The sequence below is a fragment of the Sturnira hondurensis genome, unplaced genomic scaffold, assembly GCF_014824575.4.
Source record: "Sturnira hondurensis isolate 20B ecotype Veracruz unplaced genomic scaffold, ASM1482457v3 Scaffold0000780, whole genome shotgun sequence".
Classification (NCBI taxonomy): Eukaryota; Metazoa; Chordata; class Mammalia; order Chiroptera; family Phyllostomidae; genus Sturnira; species Sturnira hondurensis.
The window spans coordinates 20,521,385-20,547,201 of record NW_028073411.1 but is presented as its reverse complement, the minus strand read 5'-3'; the positions used below and the strand labels follow the sequence as shown (position 1 = coordinate 20,547,201).

The 25,817-nt window shown below is 60.8% G+C and overlaps 2 protein-coding genes across 2 annotated transcripts in view; both read left to right on the top strand.

Annotated features, from left to right (window-relative positions):
- SHANK3 (SH3 and multiple ankyrin repeat domains 3) overlaps nucleotides 1-8,992 on the top strand; it is a 45,587-nt gene extending 36,595 nt beyond the window's left edge. Inside the window, exon 23 of the mRNA XM_037048596.1 lies at nucleotides 6,976-8,992. Within this exon, the coding sequence (XP_036904491.1) occupies nucleotides 6,976-7,567 (592 nt within the window). The 3' untranslated portion in view covers nucleotides 7,568-8,992. The remainder of the gene's footprint in view (nucleotides 1-6,975) is intronic.
- A 4,892-nt stretch (nucleotides 8,993-13,884) lies between these two features.
- ACR (acrosin) lies at nucleotides 13,885-19,516 on the top strand. Its single transcript, XM_037049955.1, has 5 exons — nucleotides 13,885-13,961; nucleotides 14,861-15,058; nucleotides 15,274-15,557; nucleotides 18,338-18,483; nucleotides 18,911-19,516. The coding sequence occupies exons 1-5, from the start codon at nucleotides 13,885-13,887 to the stop codon at nucleotides 19,514-19,516; spliced, it is 1,311 nt and encodes a 436-aa protein (XP_036905850.1).
- Nucleotides 19,517-25,817: the final 6,301 nt, after the last annotated feature.

Here is a 25,817-nt window from a genome sequence, read left to right as displayed (position 1 = left end):
GGGGAGGGTCCTGTCCCATGTCCACGGGCCTCCCCATCTTCCTCTTGTCCGTCACGGTTCCCTCTGTCCCACCCCCTCCCGGCCTCCCCATCTACCTCTCTGTCCTCCGTCCGGCCTTGCTCTGTCTGTCCGAGACAGCAGGCCCTCAGGGATCTGCAGCGTCAGGCTTCTGCTCTCTCCACCCTGTTCATGCTGAGCGTGGGAGCCCGGTGCCCATTAGAGGCCCAGGGTGGGTGTGAGCCCCTCCGCAGCCCTCCTGGAGGCCCCTGACCTGGGGGTTCCTGCTGCTCTCTTGCTCCGGACCGAAGCTGCCTCTCCCGTTATAGTCCTCTGCAGTCTGCTCTGCAGTCCCTGCCCGGCTGTTTGGCTTCCCTGGGGCCCTGGGTTCCCCTATTCTCCGGCGTGCACGTGGCTGCCCCTCGCCTCGTGTCCTTTTCCTTTGGGGGCCCCGTCGATTCCCTGTTTTCTGCCCCAGAGACGTTTCTGTCTCAGCACCACCTGAGTCCCTCCAACTCAGACTCCTGCATGTGGCCTTGAAGGCGCATTAAGAAGCCATCCTTAGGCAGGCGTCGCACCACCTCTCTGTGCCCCTCACCTGCCCGCGTGCCTTCTCCACGCCTCCCCTAGCCCCGTTGGTGCTGCCCCCCCACCTCCTGCCCGAGGCGGGGACTCGAAGGGGCCACACTGCCCGGGAAATGGGGGCAGGGGCTGCTCCTGCCCAGGGAGCCCATTCCCAAGGCTCCACCCCCAAGTCAGAACCCCCCCATGCCCCGGGGGTGCCCTTCTGTGCCCCTTATGCCTTCCTCCCTCTTCGGGTTCCTTCCCGCCCACCTGGAAGGCAGAGTTCTGAAGCAGTGAGGGGCTGGGTCTTTGTCTCATCTGCCTTCTTCCAGTTCAGGGTTTGAAAGATAAGTGGGGGGCTGGGACCCAGTGGTGGTCCAGGAGTGGGGGGGCCCTCGCCCCCTCCCCCTCTTCCAGTGCCCGGTGGGATGTGAAAGGCCCTTCCCAGCAGCGCAGAGTCGCACTCGTCCTTCGTGTGGGCGTAGTGAGCGTGGCCGGCGCCTGGCTGGGAGGAGCAGCCGTATCCTCAGCCTCCGCAGGCCCAGATTCTGGGGGGGCAGGCTTCACTGACCACCTCCCTCAGCCCCATCTTCTCTGCTTCTCCTCTCCCTATCCTGGTGAAAATTAAAGCCACATAAAGTGGGCAGCACAGTGCCTGGTACCATGCAGACCCTTAATAAACACTCGCTGAACAGACGGAAGAGTGAGGCCAAACCTTCGTGCTGTCTTGAGCGATTTGAGGTCTAAGGAGGTGGCTCGGCTCAGACCCCACGGAAGGACAGCCACGTGGCTCTGATTTCCTGGTTCTTGAGCCCAGATCTTGTCCTTCGCAGCGCTGGCTCCCGTGGGACTACCGGGACCGCCACGTGGCAGGACAGGGTCAGTCAGCTGGCCTCTCCCAACTTGCCCCCCCACCCCCCCTCCGAACTCGCTGTCTGTCAGGGTCAGGGGCTTTTGTCCCCTGGCTCTGGGCTGAGCTTGCTTCTTTCTTGCACATGGGGTTGGGAGGACCTGGTCTTCCCATTCTGTCAGTCCCATGCCCGCTGGAGAGTGAGCGCCCTTCACTTAGTAGTTCCTGAGGAATTCCAATTTCTGGCTGGCTTCATGTGGCTCCCTGCTGAGCCGGGCTCTGGGGTCAGGGACACATGGCTGTCGTCGGCCAGCCCTGAGTCCTGCGCTGTCTTGGGAGCCTGGGCCCAGGGTCCTCCCACCTAGCGAACCAGTTCTGGGAGGCGGGGCGTGGCGGGCTGCAGGTGCTGTTCCCGGAGGTGCAGGTGTGGCTCCCATCACTGCCTGACGTGGGGGCGTGGGGTCAGGAGGCCTGGACCAGCCCTGAGCAGCTCGCACCTGAGGCCTGTCATCTTGGACAAGCTCTCTAAACTCTGCGAACGCCAGTCCCCTCACTGGGAGGCTGGGCAGCAGGCGGCGGCAGCTGGAGGCGCGGAGCCCAAGGCGGCGACGTGGTGGGCCCTCGCGAGGTTGTTGGCACCCAGCTCTCGGCCACGGTAACTCCTAGAGTCCTTGTGGGGAACAAGTGCTGGACACGACCCGAGAGGCGGTTGCACCATCTCAGGTCATCCTCGCAGCCCTCCTGGCACTTCCAGGTGACAAAGCTGACGTTCTGAAGAGACCCACTCCCGCCAGTCAGGGGTGGCTGTGTCTGACCCCAAGTCCTGCTCTCCGTCCACTGTCCGTCCACCCTCTGGGGCCTCCATCCCCAAAACCCTTCTGGTAACAGACTCAGGGTTTAGTCCCTACCTCCCACCCAGAGTGCATGTGTCCATTCTTTCGACGGCTCTTTCAGAGTGTGTAACCTGTGCACAGGTGTTCTGAAACCCCTGCCTGCAAGCCCGCTCAGTGCCCCAGATCAGCCAGGCACCTGAAACCTCTCTCTGCCTGGCCTTCCTTCCGTGTTTCCCTTGGCCCAGCTCCTACTTCCGCCCTCTGTCTCGTGCTCCCTTAGCCCCCTCCGAGCCAGAGACCCACCGCCCTCTGAGCAGGGGGCTCGGGCCACACCGCGTCCCTCTCTCTGCAGCTGGGTCCCGTTGGGCCTGTCTCGTCCTACAGCCAGTAGTGGCAGGAGTCTGGCGTCGTTTCTCACTCAGTGACAAAACTTCTGCCTTTTAGAGAGTCATCCAAAGCGTGGGAGGTTCTGAAGTTCAGGGGAGGCCGTTGTCCTCACAGGACTGTTCCTGGCAGAGGCCCCAGGGCCATGGCCATAGCCACCTGGAGCGACTCTGTCCCCAGTGCCCCACGTGTTCCAGGCCCACCTCTCTCCTTGCCTGCTGGACGCGCCCCTCCCAGCCCTCTTCCCCACTGACAGCTCGGTCCAAGGTCTGATGTCCTGCAGCCACAAGACGCTCAGTGGCCCGAGGTCTTTCCGGGCGAGCCAAGCTGCCCTGTGTGTCTTGGACTTGAAGCTTGGTAACCTGGGGGAACGATCGACTCTGCTGCTTGGGCCGTTCTTTGCTTTCTGGGTAAAGCTGGAGGATGCACTGCCTGGTGCTTCTCCTGGAAGGTCTAGGGCCTGTGGCCTTGGAGGATGTTGACCCTGGGACATGGACCCACCTGCTGTGTGCTTCCAGCATGTGGTCTGGCCGGGGGCACTGAGTGCCTGTCTGCCCTGAGCCCCATGCTGTGTCCAAGGCCCCCATCTGCTCTGACTTCGTTTGTCTTCCAGGCTGTGGTCTCATCTGATCCCACACATGGTGGGGCCTCCGTAGCCTCTCCGAGCCCACGGCAGCACTCAGCTCTGCTGTGGCTCGGTGTCACCACTGTGTGACCCCCATCGGGGTGTATAGGGAGAAGCTTGTTGGGACAGAGCTTTGGAAATGAGAGTTACAAGGTTCTTTCCTGCAGCCCCTCTCATGCCTGTGTGCTGTGTGGGGGGCCCCCCATGTTGGCTCCATCAGTGGGCCCCTTGCTGACACCTCGCCGAGGTCTCTGTGGCGCTGGACCCCGTCCTGCTCGCACGTCCGACAGGGTCTGGAGAAGCCCTGTCTGAGCGTGGCTGCCGAGGGCCTGCTCTTCAGGAGCCAGGACATTGCCGTGTTTCGGCTGTGGGGGTGCTAGGGCCGGGCCGTCCTTGCAGGTTGCATGAAGTCAGGGACACGTGCTGTGCCGCCCCTGGGGCAGCAGAGGAGGGATTCGGGGACGTTGGGGGCAAGTCAAGGTGGCGGCCCTTGGCAGGTGCGGGTGCTGTGACCAGAGCACATGGAGCTTGTGTCTGGCCTGTGCTCCTGTTCGAGGTGGTCGCCCCAAACAGGGCCCCCAGCTGGCAGAGGCCTCGAGCCTCCACCTGTCTGGCTTCGAGGACAGCCCCGAGTTCGGACTTCTTCTTGCTTGTTGGTACCAACGGGCCAATGAGCAGTCAGACCTGGTGGTTCCATGCCATGTTGCTGTTGTTTGATGACACTTTTCCAGCGCATCTGTGTTCTTGGCCGAGGGACAGGCACGGGGGTTCAGCAGAACAGTGAGGCAGTGAGGGGAAGGTCCTGGGTGGGCCTTTAAAGCCCTGGGCTGCTGGGAGCTGGCAGTCAGTCCATCAGCTGCAAGCTGGATGGCGGCCCCCAGGTCCCAGGACAGGGAGGATGGGGACGGGGGGGTGGGGAGTGTGCTGGAAGGCCCAGTGAAGTGCAGGAGGGGCCAGCCGGGTTACCTCTCGGCATTCTGAGTACATCAGCCATAGCAAACAGGGGTCAGGGGGCGCCCAACTGAGGGGCAGCTAGGGAGGAAGGTAGAGGAAACCGGGCAGGTCAGCAGGGGAGTCCTGCTGGCAGCCTGGCGATGGCAGGACAGCGGGACGAGGCCACACATGCCTAACTAGGGGACAGTGACACAGCTGACCCTGGCTGTGCAGGCATGGCTGGCAACCTGCCATGGGGACAATGCCATGTCCCCAAAAGGAAGGGAAGGAGGAGTAGACACCTGGTCTTGGTGCCCGTGGCCAGTCCCTGGACCCCTCGTGGCTCCTGCCTCTCCAACACACTTTGGGTGGCCTTTTCCCTCCCCTCCAGCCTGGTGGAACACGGCCCCTCTGTCTCTCACTGCTAGCACCTCCTGCCCCCCGCACTGGGCTCTGCCTGGTGCCCACCTCCCTGCACCCAGCGCTTCTCCGAGGGAGAGTCTCCTTGGGTGGTCTGGAGCCTGCCCATCCTCACCCCAGAGCCCCCGCTTGCTGCCCTCAGGCAGGTGGGCCCCAGTGCCGTCCAGACAGGCCTTCTGCAGCCCAGGCCGGCTCCAGACACAAGCTGAGCCCACCTGCTGGAAGCCCCGTGCCCACCCTGTTCTCTCTGCCTCCGTGGGTTGGCTGTGGTCCTGCCAACTTGCCAGGGTGCTTCTGTCATACCTCAGACTCCAGGTGCACCTAAAATGGCTCCCCTGAAACTTGATTTTCAGGGTGGAGCCAGGCAAGGGTATCACCTTCGGGCCAGGCTGCTTTGGGGGGGTCTGGGCAGAGCCCACAGAACATGCTCTGGGCGTCATCACAGCATTGCCCCTCTGTTGCCACTACCGCTGGGTACCTCTGGGCACCCACCACACCCTTGCAATGCTACTTGGTCATCCTCCCTGCCGCTGCCGCTCCCGGGCTCCGTGGAGACCAGGTGCAGCGAGGCAGGGGCTGCTTCTGGTTGGTGTCTGTTCCCTGGGCCATCCCAAATGTCCCTGGAGCTCCTCTGCATCAGGGGCAGGGGCAGGGTCTGGTCCCTTGAAGAGGCTTGGCTTGGGGTCTGAGCAGTTGGGAGGAGCCCTCAGGGACAGTGGCTGAGGGGAGGGAGCCAGTGGAGGGCGAGGGAAGCAGGTCCCATGGGAAGGACTGAGCCAGGTGTCCAGGGAGAGGTGCCCTTCACGGGTGGGAGGTAAAAAGACAAAACCTGCTTTTAGGGGAGGAAGAATGCTGAGGGCCCCCTGTGCAGTGTGGGCTGGGTACCAGTCAGCATAGCACAAGGACAGGAGGGGGACCCAGAGCCCCCCCAGGGGCAGGGAGAAGCAGGCAGGGCAGGAGCTGGAGAGAGGCCAGCAGAGAGCATAAGAGCACACTGAGCGTCACCGGGAGCCGCACCCTTGAGACACGCATGGCGTCTCAAGTGCAGCCTGTGGGCCGGTGTCTGCATCTCACAACCCGAACAACAGGTTGCTCAGACAAACCAGGAGCCGCTCCCATCTGCCCCAGTCTGGCCTCACCCTGCCCCTGGAAGCTGCAGACTTGCCCCCTCCCATCACAGCGGGGCCCACTGCCCCCGAGTCCCCCCCTCATGGGGTGCCCGGCCAGGGGTCCCCGCCCCTGGCCGCCCTCACTGTGGCCGTGGCTGTGGCCGGGCTGCTAACACTCTCTCTCACTGCTCTCTCCCACCCATCTGCATGTGGCTGCTCTGTCTAGCTGCGCGGCAGTCCTGAGCGCCGGCTGTGTAAGTGAGCATGCTCATCCCATGCCTCTGTCCACCCCAGCGCCCGGCCACCGGCTCTCCACTCTGCTGTCCTCCATGGGGCCCCGGTGCCACTGCACCTCCTGGGGCTCCCTTGGCCCTGCCCAGGGGGTGGGGGTGTGTGAGCAGGGCTTTGTCTAGAGGAGCCCCCGCAGGCCTCCCACCATAGCCATGCTGGTGTGGGGCTGGAGTGTCCTGCCAGCTGATGCTGGGGAGCAAGGCGCCATCCATGGGGGGGGTGTGTGTGTGCGTGCCTGTGCATGCCTGCACCTGCGTGCTGCGTCCGTCATGAGCAGGCCCCCACCACTCCCGCCACTGCTGCTGCATGTGTGTGTCACTCGTGGGTGCCGTTGCTGCCGTCACGTGCTCCCCTGTGCAGAGTGGCCGGACTCCCCACCTGTCGCTGCCGCAGACCTGCGCTGCATGTGCTGCTGTCCACCCAGCCTGCTGGGTGCCACGGGCTGGTCCCGTGCAGTGCCACAGCCAGCCTTGGACACCGCTCGGGCACCCCCAAGCCAGCCCAGGTTCCTCTGGGTCTCCTGAGCAGAGCTGTGTGAGGGGCCTGGTGAGGGTTCTGCCAGAGTCTGGCCTTGCAGGGCCTGGGGGGACAGGCAGTGCCTGGAGCTGGTGTCTGGCCCTCAGGGAGGGGCTGTCAGCCTCCACCTTCAGAGGCCGTTTCCTCTGGTGGGCTGCTGGCCATGGAGCCCGAATGGAGTGTAGGGGCTGCTGGTTTTACTCCCCATCGTTCCACTCAGTCTCGGGGTTGCCCTGCCCAGCACACCAGCAGAGCACTTTCCCACACAGGGGCCATAAACCAGCGGGAGTAGCCCTGGGACCCCACCCTCTTTTCTACCCCTGGCCCTAAGGCTGCTCACCAGCCCCAGGGCCATCCCCCGGAGCATCCTCCTGGCCACTGGCCCCCGCCCCCGCCCTTCCCCCACCCCGCCTGACGCCCCTCACCTGGCCTTGACCCCCTCTCCCTCCGCAGGCTCTTCAGCAGCCTCAGTGAGCTGAGCTCCATCTCAGCGCAGCGCAGCCCTGGGGGCCCGGGCGGCGGGGCCTCCTACCAGGTGCGGCCCGGCGGCCGGTACCCCGTGGCGCGGCGCGCCCCGAGCCCAGTGAAGCCCGCGTCGCTGGAGCGGGTGGAGGGGCTGGGGGCGGGCGCGGGGGGTGTGGGGCGGCCCTTCGGCCTCACGCCTCCCACCATCCTCAAGTCGTCCAGCCTCTCCATCCCGCACGAGCCGAAGGAGGTGCGTTTTGTAGTGCGCAGCGTGAGCGCGCGCAGCCGCTCGCCCTCACCTTCGCCGTTGCCCTCGCCGACACCTGGCCCCGGCCCGGGGGCCCCCGGCCCGCGCCGGCCCTTCCAGCAAAAGCCGCTGCAGCTCTGGAGCAAGTTTGATGTGGGCGACTGGCTGGAGAGCATCCACCTGGGCGAGCACCGCGACCGCTTCGAGGACCACGAGATCGAGGGCGCGCACCTGCCGGCCCTCACCAAGGACGACTTCGTGGAGCTGGGCGTCACGCGCGTGGGCCACCGCATGAACATCGAGCGCGCGCTCAGGCAGCTGGACGGCAGCTGACGCCCCATCCTCACCTATGCCCCGGCCGCGCCCTGCGGGCAGGGCTCCCCCACCTCCGCCCCGCCCTTCCGGGCCGCGGGCTCGGCCTGCCCCCTACTGTGGCGCCCGGGCCAGGAATGTTGCATGAATCGCCCCGTCTGCTGTTGCTCGGAGACTTGCCCTGTACATTGCTTAGCGCCCTCCCCGGCCGGCGGGTGAGCCCCACCCCGCCCCAGCACACTGTCAGGAAGGGTGCAGGCCCACAGCCTGAGGCCGGAGGGTCAGGGTGGGGTTCCCCAGCCTGACTGCCTCCCACACAGCTCCTGGGGATGACTCCCCAGAGGGGGGACCTGGTCCAGCATGTGAGGTCAGGATACACCTTGGTGACTGGGGGGGGAGGGGGGAGACACTGGGGTTCTCCGTTGGGGGCCAAGGAGCCTCCTCGTTTTGCGTATTTTAATCCACTCTATATTTGGAACGAGAAAAGGAACAAATATCTCTGTCCTTAATAGCTCCCTGTCCCCTCCCCCAGCCCCCGCTGGTCCCCCTGTGGCCGCCCAGTCTTCCATCTCAGCCCCTCACTGCCACGGCCACCCCACGTGGGGCGGGGACGCTCCAGCTGGTCTGGGGTGGGCCAGGGTCTTGGTAGCCACCCTGGGGCCCTGCCTCAGCCTTCTCCCCTCGCTGAGCTATAGCGTGCCCCACGACCCTTCAGGTGCTGTGTGGAGGAGGGGCGGCGGGCAGCCGGGCCAGCTGGGCACTAGCAAGTTCTGGTGGTCCCGGAGGCCATGGCCCGTTGGGTCGGGGCAGGGCCCTGGCACCCACGGGGGGCCCCCCCACCATCTCCCTCACAGGTCCCCTCTAGAGCGGGGTGTCGCCTCCTCCCCACACTGCTGGGCAACTGCACGCAGAAGAGAAGCCTCTGCCTCAGCCCCCAAAGCCTCCCGTCCCTACCCTGTGTGTGTGTGTGCACACGTGCGAGCGTGTGAGACTTGGTGTGGCTGAGGGTGTCGGAGCCCGGTGTGTGCCTGTGTGGAGAGCGGTCCTGAGTGAGGGCTGCGTGCGCACCCAGCCTCCCGTCCAAAGAAAGCCAGGGGCCCTCCTGCTCCGGGACCTGCCGCCTGTCCTGCCTGCCCTCCTGGGGCCGCATCAAGCCTGAGCAGGCTGCCCTGGGGACGTCCCCTAGGGCCCTGGGAGGCAGTGCCAGACCCCCACCAGGCTTCTGGGGGAATCCTAGGAAGGCCGTGTAGAGTCAGGCCACTGCGAGACCCCAGAGGGCGCCCCGGCCCCCGTACTGTGACTCCCCACACTCAGCAACGGCCTGTGGGGTGGGGGCCCTGGGGCATTTTTAAACCTCGGGTTTGGCGTCTGGACTAAGCTCCATCCACGTCACTCACAAGTTTCTGTTTATATTTATAGCTTTTTTTAATAAAAATTAAAAAAAAACAGAAAACACAAGTTTTCACAGCCCAGGGGCCCGGCACGCCGGTCTGTGCCCGCCCACCCTGCCCCAGCCGCCGGCGCCACCCCTGGGCAGAGTTGCACCCAGCGCCCGCCACTGATGCCCCGGCTCGCTCCTTGGCAGTCGCTGTAACAGGCTGCCACATATCACTCGGCCTCACACTCACCTGTGGGTTTTTGGTTCCGTTCCATTTGGGTTTTTAACTTTACAGGGTCAGTATTGCTTCACCCCTCCTTTTGTATGGGGTTCCACCCGGGGGATTCCCCTGCTCCGGTCCTGAGGCCTCCTGACCCTGACGTTGTGATACACCCCACAGAGATCTATGTTTCTTATATTATTATTACTGATAATAATTATTATAATATTATGTAATAAATTTATAAGAAATGAAACCGTCCCTCCGCTTGCCTGACTGGGGAGGTTTGGGGAGGGCAAACCCTGCCTTCCCTGGGGACCCCAGAGCACCACCCACTGGCCTCGATGGGGCTGTTCAGCCATGTGCACGGGCCACTTGGGCATCCGCGCCCCCTGTCTTCGCCCATCCCCGTGCCCACCCGGCTGGTTTCTTGCGTCCTTCTGAGTCTGACTGGACTCCAGCCTGTGCTTCCCAAGCTTCCCTTCCTGCTCGGTGAGTGGTCACTCCTGAGCTGGGAGCCCAGTTGCCCTCTGTGGCCCTAGTTCCTGGCCACCCAGTGTCCAGTTTCTGACCCCGCGTGCAGCCCCTGTCTGTCGCCCCGTGCCCATGGCTGCTGCCCGTGTCCCAGCTTCACGTGCCCCTGAGCTGCCACCTGAGCAGCCAGCTGCCCTTGGCAGGTCCAGGGTGGCGCCAGGTGCTGGGAAGCTGACAGCAGCAGGAGGAGGGACAGAGGTGAGTGGGAGGGAGCATCCTACGGAGTGAGAGGTGGGACTGCAGGGTCAGGGCAGAGGGAGGCCAGGGCCTGAAGGGACATGCTGTCTCCGGCCAGGGTCGCAGGAGGGGCCGTGGGTGCAGAGCTTGGCCATGGGGAGGGGGGTGCAGTGTGAATGCCACACACTCAGATCCTGGCCCGGTGGGCGGGGCCTGTGGGAGGTGTCTCCAGGACCCAGGGGGGCGTAGGGGTGGGGCGGTGAGAGAGGAACTCGGGTTCCAGGAGTTTTCCCAGCTGCTGCACAGGCGGAAGTGCTTTGGGGAGCCGGGTGGGGGGGTGACAAGGTGGAGATGGTGGTGCCCGCAGGGCAGTGGGACTTGGACAGGCCACCATCGGTCAGGTTTTTTTGTTTCCTTTTCAAGTTAGAAACTGTGGTCATCATACAGAAGGGACCGGGAAGAAAGCCAGGAGTGGGTCCTTGGGAGGGTCTGGGTGTGGGGTGGGGGGCGCTGACTCATGCTGGGTCCGAGTGCGGTGGTCCTGACAGGCCTGGTCTCTCTGGAACGGGCTGCAGCGGCGCAGGCAAGGGACAGCTGGAGCAAGCAGCCAGCCCCACAGTGACAGCTTGGCCCTCGGGCTCCCCGGGGACCTCGGGGAGAAGATGAGTGTCTCCAGAGGTCTGAAGTCACCCCCACGCCTGAGAAGACAGTCGGACCCTTGAGGTACGCACCAGGGGCCATGTGCGAGAGGAGCTGAAGCCCCAGAGCCTTCAAACAGAACCTCCCTCACTCCAGGTGGGGGCCCCCTGCCCCTTCTGGTCTCCCCCTGACCTCAGCAGAATGTTCCAGTTCTACCCTCTCAAGGGCCCTCAGCAACTCCCCAACACTCTCTCTGGAACCTGGAAGCCCCTCCCTCAGTTTCAGCCACCCCCTTGGCCCTGTGGCCCACTCTGGTAGGCCTGGATGCAAGGCCAAGTGGACAGAGAAGGTGTCTGCTCAGCAGAGGCTGCGCTGGAGAACGGGGTTTGGGAGAGCGGGACTGGGAGAGGTGAGATGGGAGCAGGTGGGGGCCAGAAGGGGCAGGAAGGCAGGGGGAGGGCGAGGGCAGGGGGAGAAGAGTCAGTGGGAGTAGAGATTCAGGGTGAGCAGGGGCTAGAGAAGGGCCTGGGTGTGTCTGGCAGGAAGGGTATGGGAACAGAGACCTGGGGGGAGGGGCCAGGGCTGGGAGCTCCACACAGGCCTGAGTGAGCCCCTCAGCAGCCGTGGGGGCCCCATGCTGTGGCCCCAGAGTCCATGCTGTCTTGCTCACTTGCGTGGGGACAGCACGGAGAAGGCGCTCTTCACTGAGAGAGGGTTGCTGTTTCCATTTGGGCCAATGACAGACCAGTTGCAACCTGGGTGGGCCGAATGTCCGTCCCTCCACCCTTTCCTGGGGTCCAGGGAGTAGGTGGGATGCCTGGAGCCCCTCCCAGAGCTGGAAGTGGGTGCTGCTCTGCACAGTCCAACAACTGTTTTCTGGGGTCCAGGCGCTGGGCCATCTGCCCGGCTGCCGCGTGGCACTCAGCGTTTGGTCTCAAACTCGATACCCACCTTTCTGATCCACTGTTGGGGTGCGTGCAAAGTTGTGATTTGCAGAAAATCGTACACGTTAACATTTGAAGTAAACGGTCACCTCATGCTGGTAAAAGATTCTCAGTGCCATATCCATTCTACACCCACCAAAATCCTTTTCTGTTCCCAGTCCACACCTTCCTGTCACGTCACCACTTCCTGTGGCCTTTTCTTGAACTCTGTTTCCAAAGCCTTTTGTTGGTTCACTTAGCTGGTACAATCTGATACATTTAAGACAGGTGAGGCCTGCTAACACTCACAGGTGAGCTGCAAGCTGTTCACACTCCAGATGGTGAGCACAGGATGACCTGACCTTCCAGAGGAGGAGGGGAGATGGCCCGACATAAAGGGGGAGGGAGGGAGGGAGGGAGGGAGGGAGGGAGGGAAAGACAAGAAGAAGACCTCAGGCCTCGTGTGGGAAGCAGAGGCCTCCTGAAACCCCTTCAGAAGAGACACACCCGTGTGACCTGCAGGTCTGGGAAGCGGGAAGCCCTACCTGCAGGTAAGGGGCCTGAGCGCCCTGAGCTGAGGCGGGGAGACAGACCCTCTTCACAGTCAGGTGGAAGAGAGGGACTTCCTGACATGTGGGTAGCAGAGATAAAAAGGAAATCTCGGGACACAAGCAGTGGAGACCTGATTGTGTTCACCCAGGGAACAAAAGTCGAGTGGGAAGAAAGGGAAACGATGCAGGTCCAGACCCGAGTGGTGTCAGTGGCTTATCCTGCCACACAGGCTGGGGGGTGAGGCCTCATCACCCTCTGGGAATTGGAGATGAGCTGTCCTGGCCCCCGTTGTGGGAGAGCCTAGACCTTTGGACCCGCGGGGAGATGCTCCTGGAGAGGAAACAGCGTGGCAGCCCCTCACAATGAGGTGTGCGAGGTGGGGCCTCTGGACACCCTTCGGAGCAGCGAGTTGTCCGAACCCTCAGCTAGGAGAGTGGGGGTGGCCAGCACTCCGGAGGGGAAGCTAAGACCTTGGGATGCTCCAAGAAGGGAGATGTGACCCCTGATCCGTGAGAAGAAGGGGTGACCGTCGGGGATGAGTCCCCCCGACACCCTGGGTCGGGCCCCTCGGGAAGGGTGCAGCAGAGCTCCCTCCACTCCAGGGGGGGCGGCGAGCTTTCCTGACCCTCGGGCAAGGAGACAAGACCTCCCAACAGCCAGGAAGGGGAGAGAAAAGGTTCAGACCGTCAGGGAGGTGACTCGAGAGCCTCAGACGTGTCCGTAGGTCCGAGGAGGCTGCGCAGTGCTTAGGGAGAGCAGGTAGCAGCTCAACACGCAGGAGGAAACCTACAGCCTCGCTCACCTGGGGAAGGGGGACTTTCTCGCAGCACTGGACAGACGGGGGCAACCTCTGTCAGGCCCGTATCACAGGTGAGCTCTCAGAGCCCTCACGAAAGTGAGACGGAACCCACGAGTGACCTCTTGGTTCTCAGGGAGAGATGTGCCAAAGGGACCCTCTGGGGTGGGGAGAGGCCTTTGGCCCTGAGATGGAAGGGAAGAGGCACTCTCACATTCAGGGCAGGAGGCAGTAGCCAGCTGGCACTCAGGGAAGACACACGAGACCCACAGGGCATTCAGAGGAAGGAGTGTGACCCCCTGAGAGTGAATCTGCGATGACAAGGTGTGACGTCCAGTTGGAGAAGGTGCTCCGAGAGAGGGTGAGGGTCATCTGACAGCCTGAATGAAAACCTTCTGTGCAGGACAGGAGCTCCCGACACTGGGGTGGGCGAGGGGCCTGTGTGGCTGGACTTGACTCCTATAGGGCGGGCAACGCTGTTTAACGCCCAGGAATCAGAGGGGAACGTTTGTTGTTCCCAGTGTCTCCTGGCAACCAGAAGGAAGGACAGGTCGTGATGTGCAGGGGAATGTGATGGGGACTCCTGACCTCTGCAGGTCGAGAGAGGAGCCCCGAGCGCACCCCAGCAGAAAGCACGAACCCTCGTGGCACTTGGGGGGACTGCGGAAAGTGGCCTCGCAGCCCTCTGCTGGGGAGAGTCCGAATGGCTTTTTGAAGTGTGCTGGCAACACACCCCTGGGACAGGGGACAAAACCACGCCATGTGGTGTTGCTCAGGCCACTGTGCTGAGCCGACTCCCTCCACCTGCCCCCGTGGGGGAGCCAAGCTTGGGGCAGGGCCTTTGGTGACAGTCTGAGGGGTGGGCAGACCCTGAACCTCCACAAAGCTACACCCTCAGGTGAGGTGGGACCAGACCGGAGAGAGGGATGCAGAAGCTGGCTGGGTCTGGGGGCCCAGGGCGGGACTGCCCAAGAGGTCAGCCCAGGGGAGCAGGGTGACCCAGTAGAGCCAGCTCCCACAGGCCTGACTGCGGGGGTGGGGGGCACGTGGCCCTGCTGATTGGCCAGGACACCCCAGAGCTTTGTGAGGTCAGCGGGCTTCCGGGCCCAGGGCAGGACGATGGCGGAGATGCTGCCAACTGCCACTCTGCTGGTCTTGGCAGCGTCTGTGGTTGCCAGAGATAACGGCACGTGTGAGTAAGTGTCCAGGGCCTCAGCGGAAGCAGGGAGCCTTCCGAAGAGCAGACCAGCTGCCTCCATCCAGAGCCGGAGGGAAAGACAGGGTGGGGCCTTAGAAGTCCTGTGGGTCTCACAGCTCCTGGGACCCACAGCCCCAAGTCAGACCCTCCTGGGTCCCAACAGCCTCAGCCCAAGGACGCCCGGGCCCCCGCCATCCACTCGTCCCAAGGCAGACCCTCAGCTCCGAAGACGCGGGCGGTGGGCAGATCTGTGTGCCCTGCCCTCACCCAAAACTCTGGACACTCAGGAGGCTTTGTCTTCCCACAGCGAGGATACAGCGCCCCCGTGGTGACCCCACAGGGCCCTGGGCAGTGTCCTGCTGCAGGTCCAGGGCCTTCGGACCCCTTAGGTCCCCCACAGCCTCTGGGGTGCCCCACAATGCCTCTCACCTGTGACCGTTCCCAGAACCTCCTTAGCTCCCCCCTCAGTGCCCCCACAGACTCCCGGTACCCGGGGCCCCTGCACCCACCCCTGGTCCTTCTTTCTGCGACCATGCGGGCCAGCCCTGCACCTAAGACTGGTGGTGAAAGCTCATGCTGGGCGACCCTGCTCTTCATGTTGCCTCGCCTGGTCCAGGGGTCCCGCACTTCTCAGGCCCTCACCCTTCTCCCAGCTGCCTGTGGCCCCTCCTTCCCCTGGGCCCTGAGGACACCCACAGGGCCCTGGACATCATACCTCTCCCACGTTCTGGAGGCTGTGGCTTCGTCACTGCCCCCCAGCGCGGCTCAGGCTCCAGGCTGCCCTTGCATTCCCAGGTCTCCCCCGGGTCACCAACCCCACGGCCCTGCCCTCCGCAGAGGTGCACGGACAGGCTGTGCCTGCTCTCTGTCTGACCCGTGCCCACGGTCTCTCCCCAGTGGCCCCTGCGGGCTACAGTACCAGCAAGGGACCTCCCGCGTCGTCGGAGGCCAGGATGCCTCGCTCGGGGCCTGGCCCTGGATGGTCAGCCTGCAGGTCTTCACCCACCACGACAGCCGACGGTACCACGTCTGCGGGGGCTCCCTGCTGAACGCCCAGTGGGTGCTCACCGCCGCTCACTGCTTCAGGATCAGAAAGTGCGTCTGGGGGCATGTGCGGGGGGTGGGGGGGGCTTCTGAAGGCCTCTGGTCAGGGGTGTTCTCCTGGGGTCTCTGCTGAGTGTCCCCGGGGCTCTGGGCCTGGCGGTGGCGAGACTGTGAGGGTGCAGACCCTGCGCCCGGGGAGGCTCTGAGGGTGGAGTCCCAGCAGCCGGTGCACAGGGACGACGGCCTGGCTCCCCCTGTGCCCACAGAAGACCCCGCGACTGGAGACTGGTTTTCGGAGCAAGGGAAATCCAGCATGGCAGCAACCAGCCAGTGAAGCCGCCTCTCCAGGAGAGATTTGTTGAGAAAATCATCCTTCACGAGAGCTACGTGTCTGTCTTGGAGGCCAACGACATCGCTCTTGTGAAGATCACCCCTCCTGTCGTTTGCGGCCCCCTCATCGAGCCTGGCTGCCTGCCCCAGTTCTCGGCAGGCCCACCCCGACCGTCCCAGTCCTGCTGGGTGACCGGCTGGGGATTCCTCAAGGAGAAATGTGAGCACAGGAGCCACCCCCAGGGACCACTGTGGGTCGTGCCCAGGGTGGACGTGGAGGTGGCACGGAGTGGTGGGGGCCCCGCGGAGCAGCTGTCCTCGCACGGTGCCCGGGCAGCTCCCATCACAGCCCGTTTCCAGCTGGAGAAGCTGCAGGTGGGAGCCGAGGGCCCGGCCACAGCCACACCTGGTGAGGCCTGTGGGGCAGGCACCGGGTGACCGGCATTCTGAGAGTGGGGTCGGGGCCGTCTGTCCCGGGGCCTGGGGCCCAGGAGCTGCATCCGGAATTGGGAGAAAAGCTCAGGCGGCGTTTCGCAGCTGGAAGCCAGTGCTTTCCCTCTCTGGGCCTCAGTTTCCCCACCAGTGAGAGGAAGGGCCAGAGCCCAGCGCTTCTGTCCCCACCCCTGGCAGTCCTAGCCCCCACATGCACCCCCCTCATCGCCGTCGCTCCAGGATGTGTCTGGACCGGCAGGGGCGTCACAGGGGCGGCAGGGTCTGGCAGTGGGGCAGGACCACACCGAGGTGGCCTCTGCACACACAGGCGGTCGCCTGAATTGTCACCTGGTCACATCAGGGAAATGAGGGTGCGAATGACACTGACTTAGTTCTCAGCATCTCCTGTTGCTTCAACAGCAGAAAATTTAGGCTTTTGAATCAAAGGCAGTTCAGCCATGTGGGGTTTTAGATGCCACCTGTTTTGGTGACTCCCCAAACCAGCCGTTTCAGGGTTCCTCCCTGACTTGTCCTCCCCTCCCTGACACCTGCACCCAGTTTCTGGCAGGGCCGCCACCTGATCCCCCAGAAGGGTGGCTCTGCTGGCGCCCTGGCTCTCTCTGGCTTTGGCTGACCCACGACCTGCCTCCTGGCCGGGCGTCCGTCCATGGCTGGCTGCTGCTGTCCCAGGCTCTGCCACGGGCATGGGCGTGCCCGTGTTCTGGGACCCCCCCACCCCACTGGGCCTGCCCTGCTCTGCCCTCCCTTGCCCCCTGCCCAGACACGTCCAGCATCGGGGTTCTTGCAGCCCCTGGGAGTCTGGTGACAGGGCTCCCATCTGTCGAGCCCCCCCATAGCCCGCCTCACCCGAACCTCACTGTCCCTACTGTGGGCTCGAGAGGAGTACAGGCTCCCAGCTGTACCCTGAGCCTCCTGAGAGACCTCTTTTGTTTCAGAATCCCTTTCAGCCTAAAGGGACTCTGTCACTTTTGACACCCACATTTCCCTCACCCACACCCCAACCTCGAAGGCCAAGTCTTTTTTTTTTACTATTTTATTTATTTATTTTTAGAGAGAGGGAAAGGGAAGGAGAAAGTGGGAGAGAAACATCAATGTGTGGGTGCCTCTCATATACCCCCCCACTGGGGAACTGGCCTGCAACCCAGGCATGTGCCCTGACTGGGAATCGAATCAGCAACCCTTCACTTCACAGGCCCGTGCTCAATCCACTGAGCTCCACCAGCCAGGGCAGAAGAAGGCCAAGTCTTAAAGGGATCTCAGGCTCTGAGCACAGGGGCCGTCCAGGCCTTCCCTCCCACCTGCTGCCTGGTTCCCGCCCTGCCCATTCCTTAGGAAGCTGAGCTCCCAAGTTTGTTGCTTAAAACAGGCATTGGGGCTGAGAACACTCGTCGTCCCTGTTTGAGGACACCTGGCTCTTAACAGCAAGGCCCAGGCTTCAGCAACCTGGTGACTCACAGGCCCCACTGGTGGTCTGCACCCCTTGTCGCCCCACCTCCAGGGCAGGGCACAGGCATACTGTCACTGCTGCCCCCACGCAGGGTGGGAGGGGACTAAGGACTAAGGGGACTGAAGCCAGTCACGCCTCCTGTGTGTGCTGGCCCTGCGCAGGGGCTCCCCAGGCTCCTGCCACCCGATCAGCTCTGAGCTCATTCCAGCCCCGCCCCTGCACCAGGCCCCACCCACCTGCTCCCCATCTGCATGGCAGCCCGTGTCCAAACCCACTTTCAAGGCTGTGGGGCCAGAGCAGTGGCTGCTGTCAGGGCCCCTCCAACTGTGGGACTTTGTGACCCAGAGGACACAGCTGGGTTGGCTGTGGGGCTGTCTCCACCAGACGCAGTGCACCCTGCTCAGGGTAACCCTGGCCAGGCCCCCCTTCACCCCCAGGCCCAGAGGGAGAGTGTCTGGGGTGTGAGGAAGCCCTGACCTGGACTGAGAGCTGTGCCTCTGTGTGGAGGCCCAGCCACGGCTCTTCCCTTCCCGAGACCTGCTCAGGACAGATAAAGGACTCGCCCGCCCACCCCGGGGGCCTGTCCAGAGAGGCAGAAGAGTCCTGGTGGGGAGGGCACCTTCCAGCCAGAACCTGGGCTTGGTCCAGGAAAAGAACTCCCAGGTCTGAACCCACGCCACACCACAGTCTTGTTTGACCTTGGTGAGGGGAGCCCCAGCCCCCTGGCAGGGGCCAAGGAGGTCACACGGTGGCTTCCAGGACTAAGATGACATCTGTGTGGCTCATCCTGCACATCCGCTTACACCTGCTGATCTTACCAGCAGCCTCCATGAGCCACCAGCCACCACTCACACACGACCCTCTCCGGCCACACCCGTCCTTCCCCACCGCCCCTCGATCCCTCGTCTGGGCTCTTCCGTCCATCATCCCTGTCTCTCATCTGCATGTGCAAGGATAGGCCAGGGCCTCGGGCTCTCCAGCCTCTTAGGTCTGAACAGAGTATTATGGACAATGAGGGTTCAGGGGAGGGAGGAGGCAGGGCTTTCCCAGACGTGGGGCGCATCTGCCATGACCACTGACCACCAAGTTGCCTGTTGTAGCCAAAAGGATGTCGCCCGTGCTGCAGGAGGCCCTCGTGGAGATCCTGGATCTCCGCCTGTGCAACTCGACCCTGTGGTACCGAGGCCGCATCTCCTCCACCAACGTGTGCGCAGGGTACCCCGAGGGCTATGTGGACACCTGCCAGGTAACGGTCTGGGCCGCGCCCCTGTGGACCCCACTCCCTTGGGTCCCTCAGCTCCACATGCTCCAGTGTCCTGCTCTGGTGACCCTTTTCCTGGTTCCATATCTACAGTCACAGTGAACATGGAGGTGACCCCCACCAGCTGCCCTTGTGAAGGGCCAGTCACCACATGCAGCCCCTCTCCCACCCAACACAGAGACCACATCACCCAGGCACCGCCCCGAGCCTTCAACTCCACATGCACACACATGCTCGTGGGGGCCGGTGCAGCCACACGCTGGGACACGTGGGCTCCTCGTCCCTCCCCACTGCAAGGCAACCCGGGCCCGTAGCACCTTTGCCATCCCGGCTGGCCCTTCCCACAACCCCCGTGGTCCTGGGAGCAGGGACAGTGGCTCAGCACGGTGTGAGTCCTGTGTCCTCCTGGCAGGGGGACAGTGGCGGGCCTCTCATGTGCAAAAGAAGCCTAAAAGACCCCTACGTGATTGTCGGAATCACAAGCTGGGGCGTGGGCTGTGCCCGAGTCAAGCGCCCTGGAATCTACACGGCCACCTGGCCCCATCTGAACTGGATTGCTTCCAAGATCGGGTCCAAGGCCTTGGAGCTGCTTCAGCCGGGCGCCCCTCCCCGTCCCAGTGCTGCCACAGCCCTGGCTACTGTCTCCTCCATCCGCCCTTCTGTCCGTCCTTCTGCCCGCCCTTCTGGGTACTTCCAATACCCTTCTCAACCACCTCGCTACCGACAGCCTGCGTCCCAACCCCTGCCCTGGCTCTCAGCACAAGTCCCATCCCCACTACCTCCTTCACTCCCACCCCTCCCTTCCCCACCTCCTCCACCCCCACCTCCCACTAAACCTTCCGAAGCCTCCTCTTTTGCCAAACGACTGCAGCAGCTCATAGAGACCCTGAAGGGGAAGACCCTTTCTAGCGGAAGAAGCAGTGATAACACGGAGGTTGTGGGCTTCCCAGAGCTGGCCTCGCTGTCAACAGACCCAGGGAACCCATCACACCTGAAAGGGGAAGAAAAAGATGAATAAATAAGTATTTCTGTAATGAGATGTTTTCTGGACTTTTTATCTGCCCCCACAACTTGACCCAAACCCACATCGACTCTCCCTCCCTCCTTCACCCACCTACCGACGGGCCGCTGCACAGTGCACAGGATGTCAGTCCTGTGTTTAAACACGGATTTTTGAAATGAGCAAGTTGACCTGGGCATGTGAGCCAAGTCTGGTCTTCACTTCCCACCGAGTCTCTGTCCCTGAGATTGGTGGGGGTGGCTCTGAAGCAGCTCCTATGGGGGTGACCAGCTGGGAGGGAGAGGTGTGGGGCCCCTCCACCAGGGACACGCTGCCCTGTGGTCTGGAGAGAGGACCCGAAAGAGGACTGTGTGTGAAGGGCAGGGCCCCTGGGCGGCCAAGTGATGTACGTCGACCACAGCCGACCGCAGCGCACAACTTCACTTGTGGCTCTAGGGGCCGATTGAACACCCTCGGTCCGCGCTCTTTTCTGACCTGTGGTTAAACCCTGTCACTTCCTGGGTTCAAGCCAACTAGAAAAACTATTTGCCAAGGCTTTCCAGGAATTGCAGTGGGGTGCTTCTGGATGCCCGTGAGCTTCTAATGGCTTTCTTACCCTTTGGGAGTCCTTATTTGAAGACCTTCCATGGCAAGGAACGGAACCCAGTGTGAGCTGGTTCAGTGAGAAGGGGAAACTGTGTGCCGCCAGGTGTCCCATGGGCGCAGGAGGGAGGGCCTGCAGTTTTTGCCAAGTGGCCGACCCACCTGCACGCAGGCTATTTGCAGATTCTAAGAAAAAGACGCCCCAGAGCCCCACCCTGGCCAGGGTGGAAACACAGCGTTCCTGTGAGCAACCCCTTGTGGGAGAAAGAAAAACTCCCAGACCCGGCCTGAGCAGCTACTGTAGGCGGCAGCCACACTCCGTGCCCAGGAAGCTGACGGCCCATGCTAAGTGGGAGGCGGTCCCAGCAGGACAGTGCCATGAAGGAGCAGGAGCCCGGCGGGTGAGGGAGGCCGAGGGGCCAGCGCCTTTCTGCCTGGGGCTGGGACGCAGCGTGAGGAGGACTCAGCGTCTGCCCGGGCTCTATCCCTCAGGAGCCCTGTGCAGAGCCTTCGGAGCTGACATCTGCAAATGCTCAGACCCGGGGCTGCAGGGGAGAAGCTGCCGGGCAGCCTTAGGCTTACAGGCAAGGGGTACTTTGGTGTGATTTGGTAACCCACAGTGACTGAAATGCTCGGGCCACACAGGAAGGCTCACACATTGGTCCGGTAGGCCTATAGCTCTGTGTACCGTAGTGACATTTGCTTAAATGAAAAAAAAAAAATTCTATCTGCCTCAGCTAGGAGCTGGCACTGCTGAGACTGGAGCCAGCCTGATTATTCATTTCCTTGCCTTTGGGCTGTCTCCTCTAAAGCTGGTTTCTTAATGTCTCCACCAGGGATACAATCCTCGTACCCTGGGGCGTGACACTAGCCACCCTCTCAATACTGAGTGACACCCAGTGTGCTGGTCACAGAGCAGACAGAAGCCACATGGTGCAAAGAGCAGAAACATTAATGGCAGCAGCTGAGAATCCGCTGGGCCCTCACTGGCCATTTGTGAGCCAGAGCCGGGGCCTGCCTGTGGGGGCCCCTCTCAGCATTCCTTCCCAGTGGCCCTGGAGCCCTCCTGCCCATGCCCTCCCCAGCCCTAGGCAACCTCAGATTGGCTTTCCCCGCACTGTGGATTCATTTGCATTTATAAGAAGGAAAAGGGAGCCACACAGCCCCATTCAGTCCGCACAGGCACCCGAGACCCTGGGGTGGAGTTGTCAGTGCTGGCTCCTTTTTGTTGCTGTCACACTCTATGCCTGGACCACATCTGCTTTTCTGTTTGGCTGTTGCTGGATATTTGCTTGTTTCCATTTGGGCTCTTACAGATAGAGCAGCTGTGTGCATTCCTTTTATTTTTTCAAAGATTTTTAAAATTTATTTTTAGACAGAGGGGAAGGGAGGGAGAAAGAGAGGGAGAGAAACATCAATGTGTGGTTGCCTCTCGCGCGCCCCACACTGGGGACCTGGCCGTGTCCTGGTTGGAAATTGAACTGACCATCTTTGGTTCGCAGGCCGGCACTCAATCCACTGAGCCACACCGGCCAGGGCTCATTTCTTTTATTTTTGTTTTTAAATCCTTAACTGAGAAAATGTTTATAGATTTGGGAAAGAGAAGAAGTGGGGTGGGTGGGGGAGAGAGAGAGAGGGAGGGAGAGAGGAACATCAATCAGCTGCCTCTCATGCACTCGAACCCACCACCTCTTGCCGTGCACAGCAATGCTCCAACCAGTGGAGCTGGCTGGCCAGGGAAGCTGTGAGCGTTTTGCACAAGTCTTTGCGGCACAAAGGCTTTCGTAACTCTTGGCTAAGTACCTGCATGCGGAATGGCTGGATCAGATGGTAGGTATATGTTTAGCATTTTAAAAAAACTGCCCTTTTTTCCCCTCCCAAAGAGGTTGCAATATGCTCCATCCCCAGCAACGTGTGTGCCAGTTCCAGCTCCACAAGCTCCTCACCAGCTCTCAGGATGGTCAGCGCTTTTCATTTTAGCTGTGCTGACAGGTGTGTCTGACAGGTGTGTGGCTGTGTCTTATTTCTGGGATTTCACCATGAACCAAGTGGTTTATGAACAGGTTTAAAGCATTCTTTTTTTTTTAGATTTTATTTATTTATCTTTAGAGGGGAAGGGAAGGAGAGAGGGAGAGAAATGTCAATGTATGGTTGCCTCTTGTGGGTCCCCTGCTGGGAACTGGCCCGCAACCCAGGCATGTGCCCTGACTGGGAATCCAACCAGCAACCCTCTGGTTCACAGGCCCGCGCTCAATCCATTGAGCTACACCAGCCAGGGCAGGTTCAAATCATTCTGGATGACTACAGTTACGATTCCTATCAGCGAGGTAAGAGGACGATCACTTCTGACGCTAACAAAAAGGGGAGCGCACGTAGGGAAACAGGGAGATAGAGAAAAAAAAACACCTAAAATTAAACGTATCCAAGTGGAACTTGGATTTTTCAAGCATTACTAGCATTGATGGAAAACGTCTGAAAGAAACACCACCAGCAGCAGTCCAAGGGCAATTCCACCTTCAAACTCTACCTGATGTCTTTGTTGATTCAATTCTGGAAGCAACCTGCTTAAGAAATGGCAGGTCTGTTTCCTACAGAAAGATATCCAGGCCTGGCTGGTGTGGCTCAGTGGACTGAGCGCGGGCCTGTGAACCAAAGGGTCACGAGTTCGATTCCCATTCAGGGCACATGCCTGGGTTGCGGGCCAGGTCCCCAGAAGGGGGTGCCTGAGAGGCAACCACCACACACCGATGTCCCTCCCTTACTCCTTCCCTTCTCTAAAATAAATAAATAAAATCTTTAAAAAAAAGATATGCCAAAGTACCCAGTCTCTCAGAACCTCTCTGAAGTTACTGCATCCAAGTAACAATGTATTTAAAACAAAACCCTCAAGATTTGTTGGTGGCGAAGTAGGAGGGGGTGGATTCCGCTTTCCCCTACACACGGGAGAAAAACCTTGCTGATCTACGGAGAAACAGAGCAAACAGCCAACAGTACCCCAGCATATATGAAGATACAAGACCAAAAACTGTAGAGGACATTGAAAAACCAGATGGTAAGGAGAGCGCTTCAGGACAGTTAAGGTCCCTGGGACCAGCACGGGGGCCAGAGGGGCTGCGTGGCCGGGTCTGCCACAGGGTTCTTGGGAGAGAGCCGGGTCAACAGCTCCCTCCCCTGCCAAACAAGGTTTGGGCAGCCCTGGGAGAGACCTGGTTGCTTGAAGTCCCAGAGAGGGGAATAAGGACTAAGTGGCAAACACACAGGGGCTGTGATCACCCATGGAGTCTGTGGACTCCGGCTGGGGAGAGTTGAGAGCTGAGGCGTGCACACACGAGCCTGTTCCTGAAGCACTGGTCACAGCAGCCAAGGGGCAGAAACCGCCTGAACCCACGCCCACAGCGGGAGGGCACTCAGATTGATGTGTTTAAATGCATGGGTCGTTCTTCAGCGGTGCAAAGGAGTGAAGCATGTGATACCTGAACACATCTCGAAAGCATTAGGCTAAGTGAAAGACAGACACAAAAGGTGAGTGATGGTGTTATTCCTTCGATCTGCAGTGTCCAGAGTCCGAATGCAGACTTGTATCTGCCAGGGGACGAAGAGAGAAATTGCTGAATGAGCAAAGGGTTTTCAAGTCACGGGAACGTGTTTTATTGACTCCTTATAATTTATAGAGAGGGGAAGGGAGGGAAAGACAAATTGATATGCGATCAATACCATCAGTTGCCTTTCGCGCAGCTCCTAGTGGGCACGTGCCCTGACTGGGAATCTAATCCACGACATTGCAGTTCGCAGGCTGGTGCTCCATCCACTGAGCCACACCACCCAGGGCTGCAAATGGTTTGGAACCAGGAGCAATAGTTGCTCAACATTGGAACTATATGTATGGCATTGTATTGGTTACTTTATTTATTTATTTATTTATTTAAAATTTTATTTATTTACTTATCTTTAGAGGGGAGGAGAGAGGGAGAGAAACATCCATGTATGGTTGCCTTTCGTGTGTCCCCTGCTGGGAGTTGGCCTGCAGGGAACCTGACTGCCACCTGGGCACGTGCCCCGACTGGGAATCGATGGTTACTTTAAAATAGTCAATTTTGTTACATAAATCCCACTTCAAGAGTCAGGGGTGGCGTCCTCGTGTGGGTTGAGTGAGGGCGGGATGAACTTTGAGAAGCAGGTGAATCTGAGCAGCATCAGGGTGGTGGTGGTGACCGTGGCTGGCACCCTGCCCAGCACTTGCCCACAGTTGTTCTGTGCTGAGGGACGGCTCGTTGCCACCCTGGTCCTGTCCACCCAGCTGAGATTTGCCCGGGAGGGTGTGTGAACAGAACTGCCTTCTCAGGCCCTGCCTCTGGGGATCCTGGAGCGAGATGGTCCTGTGACACCAACACTGAGGTGAACGGTGGGGCGTTTGACTTAGACCTCAGGAAGGCCATTGTATTAAAAAGGACTACCTTGGCTGGTGTAGCTCAGCGGCTTGAGCCTGGGCCTGGAAACCAAACAACCGCAGTTCGATTCCCAGTCACATGGCACATGCCTGAGTTGCAGGCCAGTTCCCAGCAGGGGGCGCACAAGAGGCAACCACACATGGATGTTTCTCTCCCTCTCTCCTTCCCTTCCCCTCTAAAAAACATAAATAAAATCTTTTTTTAAAAAGTACCTATTATTTCAGGAACCCTGGGTGGAGATTTTAGGTTTGTTTTGTGTGTGTGTGTGTGTGTGTGTCTTTTAAAAGCCCACCTCAATAGGGTAACACATTCTCGAAAATCCCTGGTTAGGTTTAATTTCCGAAATTGAAATTGTAAGCATCACAACTGAAAGGGGAAAAAGTTTGTTCTCCCCCAGCTCAGTCTTTCAAAGCCCCTGACTGGCAGTGAAATGGCCCCTGCTCCAGCACATCACGAGTTGACCTGGGCGGCCCGGGCGCCACCTCCCCCCTCACATGGTTGAGGTTTTGTGCATTTGCCCAGTGACATCCAGATGCACGAGACACACACATGTGCTCACGTTTGTGTAATTCAACCTTTACTGTGAGCGAGAACACAGGAAATAAACAAACACGAAGGAGACGACCTACAGAACGGTCGGTAAAACCCACGCGTGAGCCGCGGGCGGGGGGAGATGCGGGTGGGGCGGCGGGGCTTCCTGCAGCGCCCACACCGCCACTCGGGCTCCAAGGGAGCGATTCCCCCCGAGCTTGGGGTTTTCAACGACGTTCTCCTTGCTGGGTCTCTCATTCCAAATGGCACGGCACGCCTGGTGGAAGCTGTTCTGGCCCTCAATGTTTACCAGCAATGACGTTTGTGCACCAAGTACAGCACACCTGTCACCTGCTCACTGGATTTTGATGGCACACCGGTGCCTGTGACCTTGGCCAGGCACCAGTGTTCTGGCCGTACCTAGAAGGGCTCCTGAAACACCTGTGGCATGAACAGCTCTCTGCTCAAACCCAGTGTTTAGAAAGGTCGGCGGGGAAACTGGAAGTGAAAAAGGGGGGGGCCCCCACTTTCTGCAGGGATGGGGGTGGGCCGTCAGGGACAGAAGTCACGCCCTCGGTGGCCATGCACCAAAGAGGCCCTGAGGTCAGTTCTGGGAGACAAAACAGCAGCCCGAGTCTCCTTTTAGCTGAGACACACACCAAGCATGCTCCCTGAGCCCCTCACGACTGACCCTGGGGAGAGGGAGCAGTCCCTCACTCTGCCTCAGGGCCTGGGGC